The sequence below is a fragment of the Balaenoptera physalus genome, assembly GCF_965194825.1.
Source record: "Balaenoptera physalus genome assembly, chromosome: 5".
NCBI classification, from domain to species: domain Eukaryota; kingdom Metazoa; phylum Chordata; class Mammalia; order Artiodactyla; family Balaenopteridae; genus Balaenoptera; species Balaenoptera physalus.
Window position 1 is genome coordinate 9287892 of NC_138884.1, and position 21337 is coordinate 9309228.

At 43.2% G+C, this 21337-nt stretch overlaps 4 protein-coding genes across 12 annotated transcripts in view; 2 read left to right on the forward strand and 2 right to left on the reverse strand.

The window, feature by feature from the left end:
• The window catches only part of HERC5 (HECT and RLD domain containing E3 ubiquitin protein ligase 5), a 42233-nt gene extending 32780 nt beyond the window's left edge, over positions 1 to 9453 (forward strand). Inside the window, exons 19-23 of the mRNA XM_082461674.1 lie at positions 4725 to 4791; positions 5644 to 5714; positions 7754 to 7937; positions 8020 to 8122; positions 9188 to 9453. Coding sequence (XP_082317800.1) covers positions 4725 to 4791; positions 5644 to 5714; positions 7754 to 7937; positions 8020 to 8122; positions 9188 to 9393 — 631 coding nt within the window. The 3' untranslated portion in view covers positions 9394 to 9453. The remainder of the gene's footprint in view (positions 1 to 4724; positions 4792 to 5643; positions 5715 to 7753; positions 7938 to 8019; positions 8123 to 9187) is intronic.
• A 2832-nt stretch (positions 9454 to 12285) lies between these two features.
• PIGY (phosphatidylinositol glycan anchor biosynthesis class Y) lies at positions 12286 to 13975 on the reverse strand (the record flags this gene model as incomplete). The annotated part of the gene is made up of 1 exon (XM_082461935.1): positions 12286 to 13975. The coding sequence occupies one exon, from the start codon at positions 13973 to 13975 to the stop codon at positions 13760 to 13762; it is 216 nt and encodes a 71-aa protein (XP_082318061.1). The 3' UTR covers positions 12286 to 13759.
• A 96-nt stretch (positions 13976 to 14071) lies between these two features.
• On the reverse strand, positions 14072 to 15763 carry PYURF (PIGY upstream open reading frame; the record flags this gene model as incomplete). The annotated part of the gene is made up of 2 exons (XM_082461932.1): positions 14072 to 14213; positions 15561 to 15763. The coding sequence occupies 2 exons, from the start codon at positions 15761 to 15763 to the stop codon at positions 14072 to 14074; spliced, it is 345 nt and encodes a 114-aa protein (XP_082318058.1).
• Positions 15041 to 21337, forward strand: part of LOC309660797 (uncharacterized protein) — a gene marked incomplete at its 3' end in the record, with an annotated part of 55416 nt that continues 49119 nt past the window's right edge. For 2 of the 9 annotated variants that reach the window (XR_014263635.1, XM_082461921.1), the window contains exons 1-2: positions 15926 to 16206; positions 19087 to 19284. Of the gene's footprint in view, positions 15170 to 15879; positions 16207 to 19086; positions 19285 to 21337 lie in introns of those variants that run through there. The other 7 variants (XM_082461920.1, XR_014263633.1, XR_014263634.1 and 4 more) reach the window with 7 other exon arrangements.

The following is a 21337-nucleotide window of genomic DNA, read 5'->3' on the forward strand; positions in this document are numbered from 1 at the left end:
GGCTTAGTTGCTCCGCGGCATGTGGGATCTTCCCGGACCAGGGCTTGAACCCGTGTCCCCTGCATTGGCAGGCGGATTCTTAACCACTGTGCCACCAGCGAAGTCCTGATGTTTATTTAAAAAGTTGTTTCATGTCATCATCTTTAAAATGAAAACTTATTTCTAAGTTAAAAGACAAGCCACCACCTCACAAAACGTATTGATTGGTAACATATAATAGAAAGGGTTACTATCCCTGCTGAATAAAGTGTTCCTGCACATCCATAAGAAAAATTGACAGAGTATACAAGAAGGTAACCTACAAAAGAAGCAATAGAAATGGTTCATAAATAAAGATGATCATGGATAATCATAAATTAAGTGATCATGGAATGCATATTAAAGTGAGAGGCTAATATGGACCTCAAATTGACAGTGGTTGGAAATACTGACGCTGTGTAGTGTCAGCAGGGATTTGGGAAAAGGTTCACTCTGATTTCAAGAATTGTGCGTGGAATTGTAAATTGGTAACTCCTTGTCAGAGAGCAGTATGGCAGTACAGTAGCCCCCCTTATCTGCAGGAGATGCGTTCCAGGCCCTCCAGTGGACGCCTGAAACCGTGGATAGTACCGAATGCTATATACACCATGTCTTTTCCTATATGTACATACTTAGAATAAAACTTTATTTACAAATTTGGCACACTATGAGATTAACAATAACTAATAATAAAATAGGACAATTATAATAATATACTGTACTAAAAGTTATGTGAATGTGGTTTCCCTCTCTCAGAACGTCTTACTGAGGAAATCTAATGCCTTTTCCATCCTGACTAAGCACTTACCATGCCCTGTGGCCGTAACTTCTGCAGTTTGAGGTGCAAGAGCAAACCAGTATGAATTTCTTTTTTCTTCTTCACAGTTTCCCAGGTAGAAGATTCTTTCATACTGTAGATCCTAGCAACCTCGGCATCTGATTTTTTCTTTCCTTACTAAGTTGAGAACTTTCACCTTTTCACTGAAAACATACAGTTTGTGGCTTCTCTTGGGCCCGTCCGAATTGCCAGCGCCCCTCCTCTTGCTTTTGGGGGCCGTCATTAAGTAAAATAAGGGTTGCGTGGACGCAAGCCCTGTGATACCACAGTGGTCATGAGGCAGCTACTGAATGACCAACAGGTGGGATACGCTGGACAAAGGGATGATTGACGTACCGCACAAAGAGGGCTGGTGTGAGAGTGCATCATACTACTCAGTACGGCCTGCAGTTTAACACTGATGAATTATTCTGCAGTTTTCCATTTCATATTTTCAAATTGCAGTAGACCACAGATAACTGAAACTTTGGAAAGCAAAACCATGGCTAAGAGGGGACTACTGTGCTTGGAATAAAAAAAAAATGTTTGCTGCTTTGACCCAGCAATTCTACCTCTAGACGTTTCACATTCAGAAATAGGCGATCATGCAAATACGTCTGCTAGTGCACGTTGTGTTAGATAGTTTATAATATGTAGACTACCTAAAGGCTCTTCAGCGAGGGAATTAATGTTTTCGGTATATTTATGCAATGGAATACTATGGGGATTTCTAAAAGAATGAGAACGGTAGTATGATTCTATTATTATTATTATCCCTATTTTACAGATGAGGAAACTGAAAGGGAAGAAAGTTAGGTAACTTGCCCCAGATCCCACAGTGACAGATCTATGGTTGGAACACATAGACACTGGCTCCAGAATCCAACTATTAATCGTTATACTTAGTATACTAATAAGATAAGGAAAAAAATATTGAAAGCACCAAATTTGGAAAGGAGTAGATAAATTTGTTGTTAATTTTTACTGAAAACATTGAAAATGACATAAATAATGCTTATGCCTAAGAAGACTTAATAAACTAAATAACTTAATATACATAAACGGAATAAAGACCACTAAACCCATATTAGCATTTCTCAAACTTTTAGGTCTTAAGACTCTCTTAAAAATTAAGAGAGGCCCCCAAAGAGCTTTTACTTATGTTGGTTACATTTGTCAGTATTTATAATATTAGAAATTAAAAGTGATAAATGTTTTAAATACAGGAATACACGCTCATTCTGTTCGCTATCATATAGCCTCTGGAAAACTCTGTTCTGTACTCATGACAGAATGTGAAGGAGGCCAGTAACATCTTAGTAGTATTATGAAATTAGTTTTGACCTTGTGGACCCCCCTGTAAAGGCCTCAGGGATTCCCAGAAGTTGTTGGTCTTGGTTATGCTTTGAGAATCCCTGATCTCTATATTCAATAAAACTCCTATTTTAATCCCAGCAGGCTTAAAAAAAAAAAAGGCTTATTTAAAATTTACATGGATGAACAAGGGGCCAGGAATAGCCAAAAATAATTTGCAAGGTGAATAAAGATGGGGAACTTGGCCTACCAGATATCAAGAGTCATTAGAAAGCTGTATTAATTAGGGCAGTATGATATTGGTGCAAGCTTTCCAATGGTACAGGAGAGCATAGAACCTGACCCCTATACACATGGCACTTTGTTAGAGGTAGTATGCTAGATCAGTGGGAACAGAAGTACTGTTCAGTTAATGCACCTGGGAAAAAAATGAGAACAGATACCTTACATCACGTAATAGAATCAACTCTGTGTGGATAAGGGACTTAAATATTGAATGCAATGATGATGAAAATATGGGCAGTTACCTTTCTCACCATTGGGATTTCTCAAGCAAGGCATAAAAATACCAACATTAAAGGAAAGATTGATAAATTTAACTGCAATAAGATGAAAGAAGTTCTCTGTTCATCAAGAGATACCTTAGCAAAGAGAAAAGATACTCTTCAAACTGTAGATATATGTATAACATTTTGGGGGTGGTAGAAAAATGGGATAAGGGGAGGTACCCCCTATAGGCAGGTACAAGATACTGGCAATGTTTTAGTTCTTGTTTGGGGAGTCAGGTTCACAGGTGTTCTTCATAAACATACCCATAAATAAGCAAATGAGCCGTACAGGGACATATAAAGACAGAGTATCATGAACCAAGTTTATGATGAATCCAGTTTTGTCAGCTGAGTTCCCATTACTTTCCCTCAACCCCCCAAAAGTACAATAAAACATGGTCTGTTTTTATCATGATACCATAATAAAAGATCCAGCATTTTAGAGAATTCCTTGGCGGTCCAGTGGTTAGGACTCGGCACTTTCACCGCCGTGGCCTGGGTTCAATCCCTGGTCGGGGAACTGAGATCTCACGAGCCGTGTGGCACGTGGCATGGCCAAAAAAAAAAGAAAAAAAGGATCCAACATTTTGGCACAATACGGTAATAAAAAATCCAGCAGGGAAAAGAAATCAACTTGGATTCCACCTTCTCCCAGAGGTCTTCCCCGATGACACGCATCCCTTCAGAAGGAGTTAACCAAGCTCTCCCAAGTTGTACCTGTACCATTTACATCGTTCCTAGCTGCACATATCTGACAGCACTGTAGTAAGATTTTTATCAGCATATCTTACCTATAAGTCTCAGGATTTAATCAATAATAATGTCTTACTCTCAGCTTTACATCCCTTATCCCTGCTGTACCAGATACTTAATAAATGTTTGTTGAATGAATAAATGAGTGAGGGAGCACATAATATAGTATGCCGTGTATTACTTTACAAGTATTTATAGGGACTTCTCTGGCGTTCCAGTGGCTAAGACTCCACACTTCCAGTGCAGGGCATGCAGGTTCGATCCCTGGTTGGGGAAACTAAGATCCCGCATGCCGCGTGGCCTGGCCAAAAAATAAAAAATTAAAAAAAAAAAAAGTATTTATAAAGGTGGAAATATAAAGACAGGCTGCTCTCCATTCGGATATAACCTCTGTTCTCACAGATGCCTTGAAACAATTCAGGTGGTCAAATTTCAGGTCTGTCTTAAGCTTGAAGATACTGGGACAGGAGGTATAGAGAAGGTCCTTTGACCCACCCACTCCTAAAAATGTCAAGTGATACCTGATAATTAAAAGGAAATCTATTATTCTGTAAGTAACGTTTATTAAAAGCTTAAAGAAAGGTAACACCAGGGTGGATGAGTTTCAGAATCAGTAGGCATGTTAGTGATCCTTTTCTGAGTAGGAGCCTCCTGCCACTGGGTAAGGCAGACAGGGTGGAGGGAAGAGAGCTGGGAATTGTGTGAGGAGCCCGCAGAATTGCAAATAACCCTCCAAATCTCACACTTCCGGTTGAGGTCTGGCCCTCGTTAGACTATCGGTACACAGAAACAGGTTCTGTGAACTGAACCTGACCTCCCACCTTGGGAGTAAGCGTGCCCTTGACATTTATTTTATTTTATTTTTTAAATTTTTTTTAAACTTTTTTTTTTTAATTTTTTTTAATTTTTATTTATTTATTTATTTTTTATTTATTTATGGCTGTGTTGGGTCTTCGTTGCTGTGCGAGGGCTTTCTCCAGTTGCGGCGAGCGGGGGCCACTCTTCATCGCGGTGCGCGGGCCTCTCACTATCGCGGCCTCTCTTGTTGCGGAGCACAGGCTCCAGACGCGCAGGCTCAGTAGCTGTGGCTCACGGGCCCAGCTGCTCCGCGGCATGTGGGATCTTCCCAGACCAGGGCTCGAACCCATGTCCCCTGCACCGGCAGGCAGACTCCCAACCACTGCGCCACCAGGGAAGCCCAACATTTATTTTAGATGATGTTTCTAGCCATCATGGTTATTGACATCTGAAGAATAAAATCATGTGTTCTTTAGGAGTTTGCAGACACTTCTGGATGATGAAGGCGATGACTTCAGAGAAGTATTTCACATCCATTTTAATGTGAGTAACAGTGAAAATCAAATTACAGCTCATATTTAATCTGATTAACCATTTTTATACTTACTTACCTTTAATAAAAAACCACACTGAATTAAGCTAGTACAAAAGGTGTTCTTCCTCATTTTTCATGAGCTGGGTGTATCAGTTAGATTTTACTAAGTAACAGACGACACCTAAACTGAGTGGCTTAGAACAGGAGACACGACTCTGGGGGTGTCTGGACTGGGCTGACCTGGCGGGCCGCCTGGCCCACAGTGGCCTTGCTTACACACCTGGTGGCCAGCGGGCTGGTTGGCTGAGGGGGTGTCGACTGGAACAGCTCTCTCTGTTCTAGTGCCCTTTTATCCTCCAGTAGGCTAGCTGTGGCTTCTTCACGAGTGGTCGCAGGGTTACGGCGAGTAGGAGATGGCAAGCCCAGGCACACAGGCTGCTTTTCAAGCTTTTGCTCCTGTCAGGTCCCTTTGGCTAAAGTACTTCACGTGGCCACACCCAGACTCAGGAGCCGAAGAAATAGACTCGCCCTCTTGATGGGAGGTGTTGCAAAATCACATTGCGTAAATACCAGGATGGGAGGAATTTATGGCCATTTTTTGCAAATCTGCCATACTAGGTCTGTGGTGTGTAAAGTGAATAGTGAGATATGGCAATTGTCCAATTAATTTATTCAATATGATCAGTTAAAATAGATAGTTCAAGTTCCTTTAAAAACTTGTTTTTCGTTTTGCATGATAAAGGTGGTAATTTTTTACCACCTTGCTGGTTTGAGGAAAAGAGGTATGCTCCAAAGTGTTTTTGTTGATAATAGATTGTTCGGGATTCTCTTGGAGATACTGAGTTCATTTGTGGTTACAGGTGCATTGGGACAAAAATGATGTAGACTTAATTCCTAATGGAAGTCACATAGCTGTCGACCAGACTAACAAGTAGGTACAAAGAAATGAAGTATTTGTTTTGTTTATACACTGTATTTATTTCACTGGGCTCTAAAAATTCCTTGTAGTTATAATTTTCGTTTTTTAATTAATCATTTTTCAAAAAGGCAGAGAATCAGTTCATGTTGTGTGTATGTGTGTGCCTCCTAGGGTTTGTATGCTGGCTGGGAAGGAAATGGCTTTCTTGGAGAGGCCTTCCCTCATCTTCCTGTCTAGGATTATACCACTGACCTCTCTCTCTTTATCCCCTTACCCAGCTTTACTTTTTCTTTTCACGTCACACGTTACGTACCTTTAGGATTTTTTGCTTGTTCACTTATCAGTGTTTCCCGTAGCCCTAAGGAGCTGCATGATGGCAGGATCTTGGTCTGTCTCGCTCACCGTTGTTTATCCAGTACCTACAGTTGTCCACAGTGGCGTCTGGTCCATAGCAGGCGCTTAGTTTTGTTAATATTATTAGATGTTACTGTGGTATCTTGACTTCCCAATACTTTATGGGATGCCATTTAAAGCCATAGAGTTTGCGATTATAGAACGCTCCCCTGATAGTTGGTCAGAGTGGCAGAGAAATATCTAGTGAGCATTCTTTATTTTAAAAAACTTTTTAATTATAATATAACATACAGAAAAGTTCAAAATTATAAGCATGCAGATCAAGAAATAGAACACTTCTGGCTCTGTGCTGTATTCTATGAATACAGCCCAGTTTGTCCATAGTGTTACTGATTGCCTGGCCCCTTTCCCCGAAGGGATTGGCAAGTGTGCCCAAAGGCAGAAGCTGCAAGGTAAGTGCTGGGCTCACCTCAGGGAGGGAGCTTCCCTTCTGTCTTAGTCCAAAGGCCTCTTGAGTCTTGACTTAGATTTGGAAACCTGGAGCTAGATGTGCTTTTTGTTACATTACCTGGGTTTTTCCAGTTCTTATCACTGGGAACATTTGCTACGAGCTACTCCATCAGAGCTAGATGTATAAATCACCTCTTTATTTGTGTTTAAGCGCAAATAATTACTCTGACAAATTCAGACAATACAAAAGAGTATAAAAAAGGAAGTTTCCCCTGTCTCCCAAGCCCATTCTCCAGAGAGAACAGGGACGGTTTTATTCTTCCAAAATTTTTCTCTTCTCATCTGTCAGTTCTCTTAACTGTGTGACCTTGAGCAATCTCGTACCTTCACTGTGTCTCAGTTTCTTTTCCTCTTTACCAAAATGCCGTAAGAACCTGCCTTGCAGAGTTTTATGAAGATTAAATTAGACAGTACATGAAAAAAACAGCTCTAACAGTTCCGTGGCACATGGTAAGCACCCAGTTATTAGATGTTCTAGCTCTTCCTTTTTTTTTTTTTTTCTGCTTTAAAATATTTTATTGGTATCCTTTTGATAAGACCAAGTAAAGGCCGCCTAATTCATTTTGGCCCCCAAATTTCTAGGCAGTCCCCTCCCCCCATCCCCCGGAGGTTGACAGCTGCTCACATGGGTTAATGCAGGAAAGATGTGCAGTTCCTAGGATCTGTCCAACACCGGGTGGAGGACATCCTTTGTGTCAGCAAAATTCACAGTACCCAGGTAGAAGGCACGCTGCTCTCCACTTCTTGTCCCAGCCCGTTGTTGCAGTGGCAGGAACCATTACCTGGGCAGACCAGCCATCCCAACAGCACTTCCCCAAGAGGAGAATTCCAAACCTTAGGCCTTCAGTCACCAGGCTAGCTAGCCCTGAATCTCTGTGAAGGGGCACTGCCCCAGCTGGACTTCCAAAGCTCTCGTGCTTTATTCAAGAGTAACACACCGGTGGATATCTCAAGCCCCCTCGTGGCACTGCAGACCCTCCTTCGAGAATCGGGGCTGCACACCGGCAACTGTGCAAAGATGGCGCAGGTGGCCGCCTTCCCCTTGTTTGGGGAAGGTTCTGCAGCAGCTGCCAGGCGGACCCCAAGGCCACTGTCTCTTACTGTATTTTTATCGTCCTTTTCACCCCCTCCCCCACTTTTGTTCAGGGTATTGCAGTAAGCTGAAATCATTTTCTGTTTCATTAAAGGAGAGACTACGTTTCTAAGTATGTCGATTACATCTTCAACATCTCTGTAAAGGCAGTTTATGAAGAGTTTCAAAGAGGATTTTACAAATTGTGTGACAAGGAGATTATTGAATTTTTCCATCCTGAAGAACTCAGGGATGTGATTATTGGAAATACAGATTACGACTGGGAAACATTTGAAAAGGTACATCATAAAGGCCAAGTGGTTGGAATTAAAATTTTGTTTGTTTGTTTCCTGAATATTTTTTTTTTGCATTTTTCTCTAGAATGCACGTTACGAACAAGGATATGACAGTTCACATCCCACCATAGTGATGTTTTGGAAGGCTTTACACAAGTTGACTTTGGAGGAAAAGAAAAAATTCCTTGGTGGGTATTGCATCAGGAGGGGATCTATAATCTCATGTCTTTTCTGTGACGTAAGGAAATCTTGTGTCTCATGGGTACCATTTGCAACAAATCATACTGTCAGAGCCACTCCTAGCCCAGTGGAATGTCCTTTATGCCAGGTTGTCCCAACATCAAAAAATAAATGTTAATATAGGTCTTTCTCCTGTCATTTTCAATTCTGCCTTGCTTCTAAACTTTTCTTCGTTTCTTTGAGCTAAATATTGAGGCTTCTCCTGTAGTTGTGTCGCCATTCGGTTAGCCAGGCCCTGTGGGATGAGCCAGGCTGTGTGCTGTCATTTGTCTCCACTCCTTTACCTCACCTTCAGACTTTGAGCTCAGCTTTACGCCTGCTCGGTGCTTTTCCTGAGACCTGTCTAATGACTTCCTCTCTCATTTTCTTACTCAACTTCCTTAGCTTATTTTTGAGAAACGTTTATCTTCTTATTCTTTTTTCTGTGGATAACATGGGTGTTGGAAGGTATTCAGACTTCTCCAGAAGCCCAGCCTAACTCTCCAGTCTTAACGCTTATAGGAAATCTTTGTTCCAGCCAAACAGTCCCCTTGTCTGTACATTCTAGAGCCCACTCTGCACCTCCCACCTCCAGCTTTCTCCTTCCGTTCCTTGAACCTTCACCTGCCTCCTTGTGGCCTCTCTAAACCTTTCCCTCCTTAAAGGTTCAACTTCATTCCGAACTCTCGGAAGTCTTTCCGGTCATCCCAGCCTGATTCTCTCTCCCTGCTCTGAACCCCAGCATTTACACTCAGAAGGTACTTAACTCCATGGCACCTTGTTTGCTGTCTTACACCCTTTTTTCTCTTGCCGTTTGTCTTTTCCTGCTCAAGAATCTAATATTCCCAGCCAGACTGTAAGCTACTTGAGGGCAGTGACTGTGTCAGACTTTGTGCCAACAGTGGTCCCCAATGCAGTCCAATGTAGGACTCTGCACAGGGGCCGTCAGTTAGTGTCTTTGAATAAACACATTTCCTCTCTGTAAATTTTGGTCTCTGTGAAGCAGATCACTCATTTTGATTCTTCTTTTTTAGCGTTTCTTACAGGAACGGACAGAATTCAAGTAAAAGGCTTAAAGGACATGAAAATAACATTTTGCTGTCCTGAATATTTGAATGAAAAAGATCCCATGAGGGCACAGACGTGTTTTAGTGTCCTCTACCTCCCTAAATACTCTACAATGGAAAGAGTAGAAGAAGCGCTTCAAGTAGCCATCAACAGCAGCAGAGGGTTTGGCTGACTACCTCACGCTCTTTACCCCTTTCGGGAAATGTTTTCAGAAATAAAATTAACTCCAAAATTAACATAAAAGTCTTGCTGACTGTTCAGTGTGTTTACCTGCTTTTTTAGAATGGCTGTTTTTGCATGTAAGATGTATTAGTAATGATACAGATTAGGCTGTTAAAAAACAAGGTGACCCTGAAACCCAGTGCATCAAGTGAGACAGAAGGGGTGTTTTTACTTCATAAACGTCTGGGTAGTTTGTCCAGGGCTGAAGTGGTTCTTCTCCCTCTCAAACTGCTCTAGTAAAAGTCACAAATGACTTTCTTGTTGCAAATTTCAGTGGAAGCTTGCCCATTTCCATCTTAAAGGTATTTATTGCATTTGAAACTATTGACTGCTTTCTCCTCAAAACTCTCATGAACTGCTAGGCTGTCTTTTTTTCTCGGCTGCTTCCTCATGTCCTTTGCGTGCTTCTCTTACACTCCCTCGACCTGAAGCGCCCGTGCAGGCGTCTTTTCCCACTCTGCACGCACCGCTCGTTGCCATGGAGTCAGTTATGACTTACACGCTGGTGGTACCCAGATCTCTCTCTCTTTGCCTGACAGAAGCTGATAGAGTCCAGCACTACAGCCATCTCTCTGCGTAGCCTGTGTCTACCTGCATGCCTCTCAGCTCCTTCATCGCAACATGTTCAAGAAGAAGATGGCCATTTTCCTGCACTCAGCTTGGAATGGTACCACCAATACCTCCTACAGCCGTCTTCCCTTCCTCCCTCTTCTTCACTCCCTAGGTTGAAAAAATCAGTCAGGTTTTGACAATTCTAGTTCTCATCTCCCTCTAAGCCCACTGCCAGCGCTTTAGTTCAGGCTCTCACCATCTGTCCCATCGCTGCAGTTGTCTCTCAACTGGTCTCCTTGTATCTAGACCAACACTGTCCAGTAGAACTTTCTGTGAGGCTAGAAATCTAGATCTGCACCGTTGAATAAGATGGACCCCTGCTGTAGATAAGGTTTAGCTGTTGAAGAATTTTGAAGAGAGAAAACTTTCGTTGGTAGTGGTGGCAGAAGTGTAGAACTGTGCTGTCCAGTGTATGGCTATTTAGCTAAAATGAGATTTAAAATTCAACTCGTCAGTCACGCGAGCCACGTTTCAAGTGCTCAGTATCTACATGTGACTGCTGGCTACTGTACTGGTGCAGATTTGAGCACGTGTCACCCCAGGGGTCCATGACACACGAAACCTCTGCAAGTTTGCACGTGCTTTTTTTCTTCCTTTTTCTGGGAAGGAGAGCCATAGTGTTTATCAGCCGCATATATCAAAACAATTTTAAAATCAAGCAATAACGTCCAGTCTCGTTAACACTGTCATTCTAGTTCCCAAATCCATCCCTACGGGCCTCCTGGTCTCCCACCCCTGCCCTGCACACACAGTGTACCACATTCTGGTCATTTGTAACTAGCTCAGTTTCCTGAACAGGCTGCAGTCTCTTGCCTGTGCTTTCACACGTGGTTTTTCTTCTGCCTGGAACCCTCCGCTCATCCCACCCCTCCCCCTCCTGCTTCCTCACCTCCTCGGGCTTCAGTTCCACCTCCTCCTCTGTCTGGGTTATTCCCAGGCGTTTCTCAGGATTCACTGCCGCTCTCAGGGCTGTCTAGTAGATGCCATGAGAGTGAATAAGTTTGTGGAATATGGCTACCTAGCTCAGAATTCCCCAACTACCGTCTTTCAGTTTCCTTCCAAGAGCTTAGCTGCCCGTGGTCCCAGGAGTTAGCTGAAATTGCCACCTAGTGGCTAATGCAGAAGATAGCAGTCACTTCCAAATGGAGCATTTCATTAAGTGGCACAAAACTTCTGTTCCCTTTCCACACATAAGAGAACCTACTATGGCTGTTGGCTGCACCATGTAATTTATTTCCTGCCTCACTTAAAACTCCCACCAGGTCTGTGACAACTTCCGTGTCACAGGTGCAGAGTCTGAAGTTCAAAGAGCCTTCCTTAAAAGCCCACCCTGCAGGAATGGAAGAAAATGAAGAGGAAAAGTAGGTCATGACGAGTCCGTTCTTGCTCCCTCAGGGTGGAAAATCCCCACTTAGAAAGCTGGTGGGAAGGAGTTTATTCGCAAGGTGGTTAGAGGTGATCCCCGACAGGGACGCGTTGAGGACAGGAGGGAAGAGAGTCTTGCTAAGAGGCTCTGAGGAGGCACGGGGTCCCTGCCGTTGTGGACTCAGCTGATTGATTGCTGGGGGGGAAGAGTCCCAGTTAGTTAGTGAAAGAACCAGGCAGTATTTCTCATGGCGGGTTTACAGCGCAACAGTCGGAGGTGGTGAGCTCAGCGTCATGACGCGCGTGGCACTCTGTGGCGGGAAGCTGGTGCAGGAATCCCCGTAACGGACAGAAAGCAAGGATGATGTGCTTGTGAGGGACTCAGGGACATGAGAAAGCTGTTGGAGAATTCCCAAGAAAGCGTGTCACATCTCAGAGGGTCGCTAGAAGTAGCATAATGTGGTGGGCAAAATTTATCAGGCTTAAGACCTATATTCCACTACTGTCCGTGTCTCTAACTAGCATTTGACTCCAGCAAGTAAGTGACTTGGAACCACTGAGCCTTATGCTGAACATATATTGTTTTTCTGGTTTTTTTTTGGTAACAGCTTTATTGATATACAAGTCGCACAGCATATAATTCAGCCATGTACATTGTACAACTCAGTGGATTTAGTATAGTCACAGAATCGTGCAATCATTGCCACAGTTGATTTCAGAATACAGTGCTTGTTTTATCAGCAAAATTCATTTACGCTGACCATAGTGAGATTTAGGGCACATTAAAAAGAAAAATAATGCCATTTCAGGAAATGATGGGTACCTCTATTGTCTTCCGTGTTATTTGTATATTGCCATAGAGGAGGGTTTTTTTTTTTCTGCATTGGGTCTTCGTTGCTGCACACGGGCCTTCTCTAGTTGCAGCGAGTGGGAGCTACTCTTCATTGCGGTGCGCAGGCTTCTCACTGCGGTGGCTTCTCTTGTTGAGGAGCACGGGCTCTAGGCGCGCGGGCTTCAGTAGTTGCAGCACGTGGGCTCAGTAGTTGTGGCGCACGGGCTTTGTTGCCCCACGGCGTGTGGGATCTTCCCGGACCAGGGCTCAAACCCGTGTCCCCTTCATTGGCCGGCGGATTCTTAACCACTGTGCCACCAGGGAAGTCCTTGCCATAGAGTAGTTTTTAAAACATGACTTGTACTACAGTATATACATTTAATTAATGCAACAGAAAACACATCCAACCTCGTTTTAATTGTCTTTTGAAGGGGAAGAATCACTATCTAAAGGTTCTGTTAAACTACTTTAAGGTTCTATTAAGAATCAGTTAAGGTTATATTCAGTTCTTAGGTTTCTTTAGGGTAACTACTGAAATATTTATGTTACACTTCTGAAAGAGTTATTGTACTCATCAATCTTGTTGAAAGTTCTGGAAAATCAGGAACTATTAATGTGTAAAATGCTCATGCCGTTAGTAGTGCTATTTAAAATAGGTCTCCTGTGGCAGGAAAATAAACTGTAATGTGCCTCAAAACGTAGCCCTCGACTCAATAGGACACAATTAGCTATTTGCAAACCTTTCAACCCCAGCTCTACCTCCAGAGGCACATACTTTCCTGGGAAATTATTCTATTTTGGCTATTATGTGTCTCTCTAAATATTCTAAGTTTAAAATTTAGAATATTTTACTTTTTTTTTCTCTTCCTTAGAATCACACTCTAGTGACCAAAGGGGGATAAAAACCCCACAAAACTACAAATTGTTTTATGGAAAAATGTCAATATCTTATTTTATTATTAATGTAAGCATGTGATGCCAAAGAAATGAAGGTAATTTTACAAACTCAGAATTTTGGCAAATACATGAAGTTTCCATTTTATTACAGTTTTATACCACATTAGTTCAAATCCATTTCTCTACAACTACCCCAACAGAGCTCCTCTGGAATTATTTCAGTCATCCTTAACATGTGACTTTACCAGACTCTGAATGTAAAATAAACATATAAGATTTCAAATTAGTAACTTTTAATTATGAATGTGATAAGACATAAAGTCATCAGATGATGGCTGGGGCTATTAATTTCCAACAAGACACTCTGTTGAAATGTTTCTCCTGATACCCCAGGTATAAATAAGAACCTTCAAAAAACAAGGGCAGAACCAAAGTACAATAAAGAAGCCTCTGCAGCTTAAGCCTCCCCTAATCCTAAACCTCTGACAGAAGCTGGGCAAAGCATCTTTCTTGCACGTTAAGTGGGTGTCCAGTATTTCCATGTAGTTGAGCTTTCAGAGGCAGACACTCAAGCCTATCCTTAGGATACACCGTCTTGGCTCTGGTTGTATTAATTATGCCTGAAGAGTTTAATACCCATCCAAGTCCAAAGGTGGAAGAACACATACACGGGTATGGTGACCGGCAAGAGCAGACTGTAAAAGCACAGGCTGCTTGTGCTAGTGCAGCCCTGCGGGAAGTTTTCTTCCACGGAGGCCGAGTATAACAGCCCTGCTAACGAGACCAGCGGAATAAGGACAGTCAAGGTAGGAAGAGACAGAAACATTCTTCCCCTCCACTGATTACCCGCCACTCTGACTTTTTAAAAGGCGGATGGTATTCAGAAAATTCAGTTGTGTGTGTTGTCGTTCTTACGTGTGACCTAACGCTGCTCCGTTTCTTCTTGCTTCTTATTTTGATGTGTCATCCTAGCTGCCTGTGGTATCATATTAGGAATCCCATCAATAATTGGATAGGCTATTCCTAACTCTTCGTTAATCAGTTCATTTGTCGATGCTTCATATCTGAGGGGGAGGGAGAAAGAAAAACAAAATGAATCGTGGAGAACAAAATGCTTGGAAGAGCTTGATGTTCAATAAAACAGTAACGTTTATCCAGTTCTTAACGTTAAGAGTTAATCCCAGAAAAGCAGAATTAGACTGCTTTTCATTCTAAAAGCAGGAATAGCCCATCGAACCACTTCTCTTAGAAAATGAATCTCTTAATTGTTCCCATTTTAGCCAGTTTCTCTCATTTTCTTTTTCACTTCATTCCCAAGCCATGCCTCAGTTTTTTAAAATACCAGTCAGAAAAGATTTGCCCTTTTCATCCAAATCTTCCTTCATTACTTTTTTCAACCCCAAAACAACCCCCCTTCATTTACTACTGGAACAGACCCTAGAGGAAATTCCAACTTCTTCATCTTAGAATGAGTGCTTAATAGAGCGCCTTATTGATCCATTAAAAGGAAACCCCTGAAAAATCGATACACACAAAAGTTTGAGAGATGAGAGTGCAGAAATGAGGAAACTTCGGAACGCAGCGTGTCTGCAAGTGAGCTGTTTACACTATTAGCTAAAAGGAAGATCAAATGGTAATGTCAAGGTTTGAGAAAACTGAGTCACATGTTCGTTATGAGAAAAACCCTGAAAGAGACATGAAAAAGATAAAGATGACTAGCGATCCGCCACCCCAAGACCGCCGCTGACGCCACGTGGGTGTTTCCTGGTGTCGGGGTTCCGAGTCGGCGGCCTGGAACGGTAGTGTTCACCCACAACGACTCTACGTTAAAGGTTAAGCAGGCCTTTACAAAAAGCCAAAAACCAAAAGAAGGCGGCACCCCGCGCTTACATGCCTAAGGCCGTACACGGCGTCTGCACAAGACTCTGGAGGCCACTGCATTTTTCATCGTCTTGGCTGAAAAATCGGAACGCCGTGGACTAGTCTTGAGTCCTACGAGCTCCTAAACCGGGCTCTCCAGGTGAGAAACCCTTCGGGTCCTTTTAAGAAAATGCGCCATTGCTCAAGCCCCGCCCGCGGGCCTTCCGAACCATTCGGCCCGCCCTGGGGTGCCTGGAAGTCTGCATTTCTAAAAAGGTGCCCTGGCGATTCTCAGGCGCGGCCAGGGCAGAACCGACACGCGCTCCGGCCCGCGCCGGCGAGTGGGCGGTGCGGTTCGGGAGGCCTGGGGCTCGGCGCGCCGCCGGCCTCCCGCCTCCCCTCCCCGCGCCGCGGGAGGCCCCGGGGCCAAGGAATGGCAGCCAAGAGCATGCCCGGAGTGACCTGCCAGGGCTGCTCGGCGGCGGTCCACGGCCATGCGGTCCACCCGCCCCCCTCCCCGCGACGGAACACCCGCCGCGGGCGAACCTCACCGGAGCGGCTTCTTGGAGAGCGGGCACACCAGGAACTCCAGCAGCGCCGGGTCGAAGGCGCGGGGCGGTTCCCGCGTCCGCTCGCTCTGCTCTGGGGACGGCCGCGACACCGACGCGTGCGCACACCTCTGGGCGACCGCGGGCGGCCGTGCGCGTGTCCCCCGCAGCGCTGAGGCGAGCCGGCCGCAAACTCCGCGCGGCATGGCCTGGCAGCCCGCGACCGGGCCCCTGCGCGCCCGTGACCGCGCCCGTGACCACCCGCGCCGCCCCAGGCGCTGCCCGGGAGTCCAGCCCCCGCGGCCAGGCCCCGCCCCCCGGTGCTCGGGAAACGCTGCCCCCGACAGGTGGAGGCTAGCGCTTTGGTTCCGAGGACGCCCCGGACCCGACTGCTTTCGCCGCGACACCGCTCGGTAGTTGAGAGCGCGGCGTGCAGCCCGGGCCCCTTGCGGCTTCTCCTGCGCGTTTGCAGGTTACGAACAAAACCGACGCTTTAAGGCGGGGAGGGGGGCAGGGTGTCTTGAGTTTTCACCAGAGCCTATCGCAGCGTTGCCAGGAAGCCAGTGGCCGACTTCAGAGTCACACAGTGTTTCACTTGGACCTACGTGGTTATCACCAAAATGAGGTTTCAAACACACTGTCCTGTTGGGTATGTTAAAAACATTACTTGGTTTTATGTAAATCTTTACTATACCACAGTTCCTGTAGCATCGTTTGGCCTTTTTCTTTTTTTCTTCTCCTTTCATTTAAAAACATTTAAGGACCTGAAAAGAATGACTTAGTCCTCTTCACCTCTAAGATGTCCAGATTCTTACCCTGTGGGACTCATCGGGAACTCAATGGCGTAATAATAATAGCACACCTAATTTGCTTTTATAAACGAGCTTGGAAGCAGCAAGGACTCTAAATAACTGCGTCTCTTAGTTAAATGGGTGATCCTTTCAATGGGTTTTTCGGCCCCGTTTTGCCTCTGACTCGCCAAGAAAATGATGCACGTTTTATCTCTTTCTTATAGTGTAGTAGATAAGTGCTTGGGCTCTGGGGTGCGTAGTTTACTCGTTCCATAACTCCAGCAAATGACCTAACTACTCAGTTTCCTTATCTGCGTAATAAGATTAATAATTGTACCTACCTCATGAAATTCCCTCCTGGGGATTAAAATGTGCTAATGCATGCAAAGAGCGTTTAGAAAAGTGCCTGGGACAAATTAATGCTCAGTTAATGTTATCTACTTTTATTTTCTCTATTCTTCCTAGTTCAGTATACTAGGAGATTCTTTGTTAGTCATCATTCTTCTCCCTTTGTTTTGCTAAATATTGAACCTTTTCTTACATCATTGGTCTTTATCATTTCACACTTCGTGTTCCTCGGAGATAGGGATGGGAGTAAGGAATATAGAGGTACAAATACAAGATTATATTTTCAAATTTCTCTTGCACTCAGCAGTGTAAAAGTAGAGAAACTTTTATTTTGTTTGTTCACTCTATTAATAAAAATCCACTACGTTATTTGATGCTTTTTGTTTACTAATGCTCAAAAGATTTCAGCATAGGCAGTTGTCAGGGATGTAGCCTCAAGAGGGCCTATTGTAAAGTTCCTATGTTACTTTCACATTATTTCCTACTAGGGCAGTAGTAGGAATCAATTTTTCAGGTGTAGTTAGTTGATACCTAGGGAAGGAGGGAACTGTAGGAAAGGTAAGTTTCAGCGAGGTATGGGGACACAGAGCTGAACTTCTGCTGGCACTGAGTGGGCCCAGGCCAGGCTGGGCAGGCCAGAACCTTGGACCCCTGTGGGGTAGGGCCAGACACCCATGCTTAAGACAAGCTTAATTAGCTTCATCTCACCTCACCTGGCTGATAGATGCGTATCAACTGGGTTTTCTAACAAGTTATAAATAAGTTAGTTTTAGTTTGCATCCACATAGAAGGTTTGAAGCAGATCAGTTAAATTTATATTAGTATTGAGGGAAAATATCTTCAAATTTGTAGCACCCCAATCAACATCCAAGTTTGTTTTTTTTTTATATAATTTATTTTTATTTTTAATTAATTAATTAATTTATTTATTTATGGCTGTGTTGGGTCTTTGTTTCTGTGCGAGGGCTTTCTCCAGTTGCGGCGAGCGGGGGCCACTCTTCATCGCGGTGCACGGGCCTCTCACTGTCACGGCCTCTCTTGTTGCGGAGCACAGGCTCCAGACGCGCAGGCTCAGTAGTTGTGGCTCACGGGCCCAGTTGCTCCGCGGCATGTGGGATCTTCCCAGACCAGGGCTCGAACCCGTGTCCCCTGCATTGGCAGGCAGATTCCTAACCACTGCGCCACCAGGGAAGCCCCAACATCCAGATTTTAAGGAACATGTGAGTGTGTGAAGTATTGGTCCAAACCATATAAGCATGAAGTTGCAAAATGTCCCTACACAGCCCTCGCTAATTAAGAAATCTAACTCATTTCTGCATGTAGTATACTAAGCTGAATGTAGGTGACAGGGTAGAATTGTAAAACCGTTAGTCCTTTTTTGACTGTTGGCATGGCTGTGATCTTTCCCATCACAGAGCTCTGGGCTCACACCATATTAGCTCTGTGACCTTGGGAAACTCTCTGCCTCAATCTTCTCATCGGTAAGATGGTATAATAATAGTACCTACCTTGTTAGAGTTGTTGAAGGGATTAAATCAAATAATACAAGTAAAGCAGTTAGCCTAGGGGCTGGCACAGAGTACACATTTAAAGAATGTTATCAGAGCAGCAAAATTCCTTATTGTGGTGAAGCTGTAGAAAATTCTGATGAAAAAGGAAAGCACAATGTACCACTGGAAACCTTAATTTTAACTGACATGGAATTTTTAGAGTTTCCAATGTGGATAATATTGAAACACAACTCTTGGGTTATTATACACATTAAGTGAGTTAGAAATCTCCAGGTAGAGGAGAGGCTAGAATATATATTTTAATAAAAAGTTCCATGAATACCAAATTTGGGGCATTGGAATTTGGGAATCTCTGATTCAGAGAGAGAAATTAAAATCACTTTTCCACTAGATGGCGTCATCAAATATTTGAACTAACATTTATTCCTGCTTGTACTTTTCTTTCTGTGATTACAAAGATTTGCTTTTATTTTGCCAGTTGTTTCCTTAATCTGATGACATCTATTTTAGGAACAGAAGTCACAAGAATTTTATTAATAAATTAAAGTTGTGATGAGTTCCTTAAAATCAAGGGTCCAAAGGATAAATGCACAAAAAGTATGAAAAAGATCACAAAAGAGAAAATACAGTTGATCAATAAACACATAAAAGTATTCATCCTCCATAGTAAAGTAATGCAAATTTCAAACATCAAAGAACTTTCCATTTCTCACCTATAAAAATTGTAAATATTTTAGAAGTGTAATTCTTAATATTTGCCATTCATTTATTAATTTATTGAATGCCCACTATGTGGCAGGAACTGTCTAGGTTAGTCAGAGTTCTGCAGCGAAACAATTAATGGTGTGTGTAGATGTATATATATATATCTGTATATAGGGTTTCTTATGAGGAACTGGCTCACATGATTATGGAAGCTGAGAAGTCCTAAGATCTGCTGTCTGAAAGCTGGAGACCCAGGAAAGCCAGTGGTGAAGTCCAATCTGAATCCCCGGAGGCCTGAGGGCCAGAGGAGTGCATGGTGTAAACCCCTGTCCAAGGGCAGGAGGAGACAGATGTCCCAGCTCGAGCAGTCAGGTAGGAAGCAAAAGGCATGAATTTCTCCTTCCTCCGCTTTGTTCTCTTTAGACTTTCAGTGGGTTGGATGATGCCTGTCCACGTTGCGTGAGCTGTTTTACTGAGTCCACTGATCCAGACGCTAATCTCATCTGTCCCTCACAGACATACCCAGAAATAATGCTGAATCTGGGCGCCCCTTGGTCCAGTCCAGTTGACACACAAAGTTAACATCACAGTATCCTAGCGGCTGGAGCTATCCTCTGGACACACCATTACACAGTGTGAAAAATAAAAACTCATCACAACAATACCAAAATGGTTATGACATATAAGAAGTGAAAAAAAGCAGGACACAAATTTTATGCATGAGTACAATTATTTTTTAAAGCAAAACTTAGGAATAGGAAAAAAAAAAAAGAATAAAAACCAAGTATTGCACAATTTCTCCATCACTTACGGCTGGGTAACAAAGTGAGTCACCATGTGAGAGGTCCTGATTCCAGAGGATCTGAAATGTTATCTTTTTTTTTTTATAAATTTATTTATTTATTTATTTATGGCTGCGTTGGGTCTTCGTTGCTGCGTGAGGGCTTTCTCTTGTTGTGGTGAGCGGGGGCTACTCTTCCTTGCGGTGCACGGGCTTCTCATTGTGGTGACCTCTCTTCTTGAGGAGCACGTGCTCTAGGCACGCGGGCTTTAGTAGTTGCGGCACACGGGCTCAGTAGTTGTGGCTCGCGGGCTCCAGAGCGCAGCCTCAGTAGTTGTGGCGCACGGGCTTAGTTGCTCCACGGCATGTGGGATCTTCCCGGACCAGGGCTCGAACCCGTGCCCCCTGTGTTGGCAGGCAAATTCTTAACGACTGCACCACCAGGGAAGTCCCTGAAATGTTATCTTTGATACACATAATAAAGGTAAAGAAATGGACATGCAATTTTTAATAATGGATACTTTGTTTCTTTCCATGTCCACTAAATAGATGTGTCCATTTAAAAAGTATTAGTATTAGTTTGAAGGGGTGCTGCTTTGTCATACTGCCCCAGGCACCAATGTCACTGGCTAGCCCTGCTGTACAGTGTGAGCTGTGGAGCTCTCTTTCCTTCTCATCAACCCTGCTTGGTCTAGGGCACCAGCACATCTCCCCTGTTGTATCCCAGTGGCCTCCAGCCTGACCTTCCTGCCTCTAGACTCATCCCTTCCATTCATTACCCCCTATTGTTTTCCAGTGTGATTTTTCTGAAAATCAAATCTGCTCAGACCATTCCCTGGCCTAAAGTCAATACAGCAGTATCCCCTTAGGCTTGGGAGATCCATTCCAAGAACACAGTGGAGGCCTGAACCACTGCATAGTACCGAATCCTATATATACTATGCTTTTTCCTATACATACATGCCTATGATAAAGTTTAATGTACAAATTAAGGCACAGTAAGAGATTAATAACAATAATAATAAAATAGAATAATTATTGCAATGTACTGTAATAAAAGTTATGTAAATGTGGCCTCTGGAAAAAAGAAACCAAGTATTGGTTGTCTTTATGTGGTTGGAATATTACTGACTTGTTCTTTAATTGTTTCTCTCTCTTAAATTTTTTCTTTAATAAAATAGTTTTAAAATATAAATATTACTGGTTAATATTTGAGGTTAATCATCGATAGATGTGTATTTTATTTCAAAACTATTGATTCAGTTATATTAATATTTATTGAGCACTTTCTATGTTCTCAATAGGAGGTAAAAAGAAAGGTATAAAAGCGTAAAAGATATGATCCCGATTTTCAAGAAGTTCATAATCTTAAGTGGAGTAAACAGCCTAGGATAAAGTTATCTAAAAATCCTGGTTTATATATGATGCATTTTTTGTGTATTTATTCAACATTTGTTGAATTTACATTGTACATCAGGTACACAAAGGAGGGAGTGTTACCTGTGCCTGATGGAAGGGTTGGGGGAGTATCAGTTAAGTATGGGTCATGTAGCACTGTCAAATTATTTACTGAGGTCCCAGGAGACACTCATTTAATCCCCTTTTATAAGCTCTTTTAATCCATGAAAACAAATTTAAATTTTG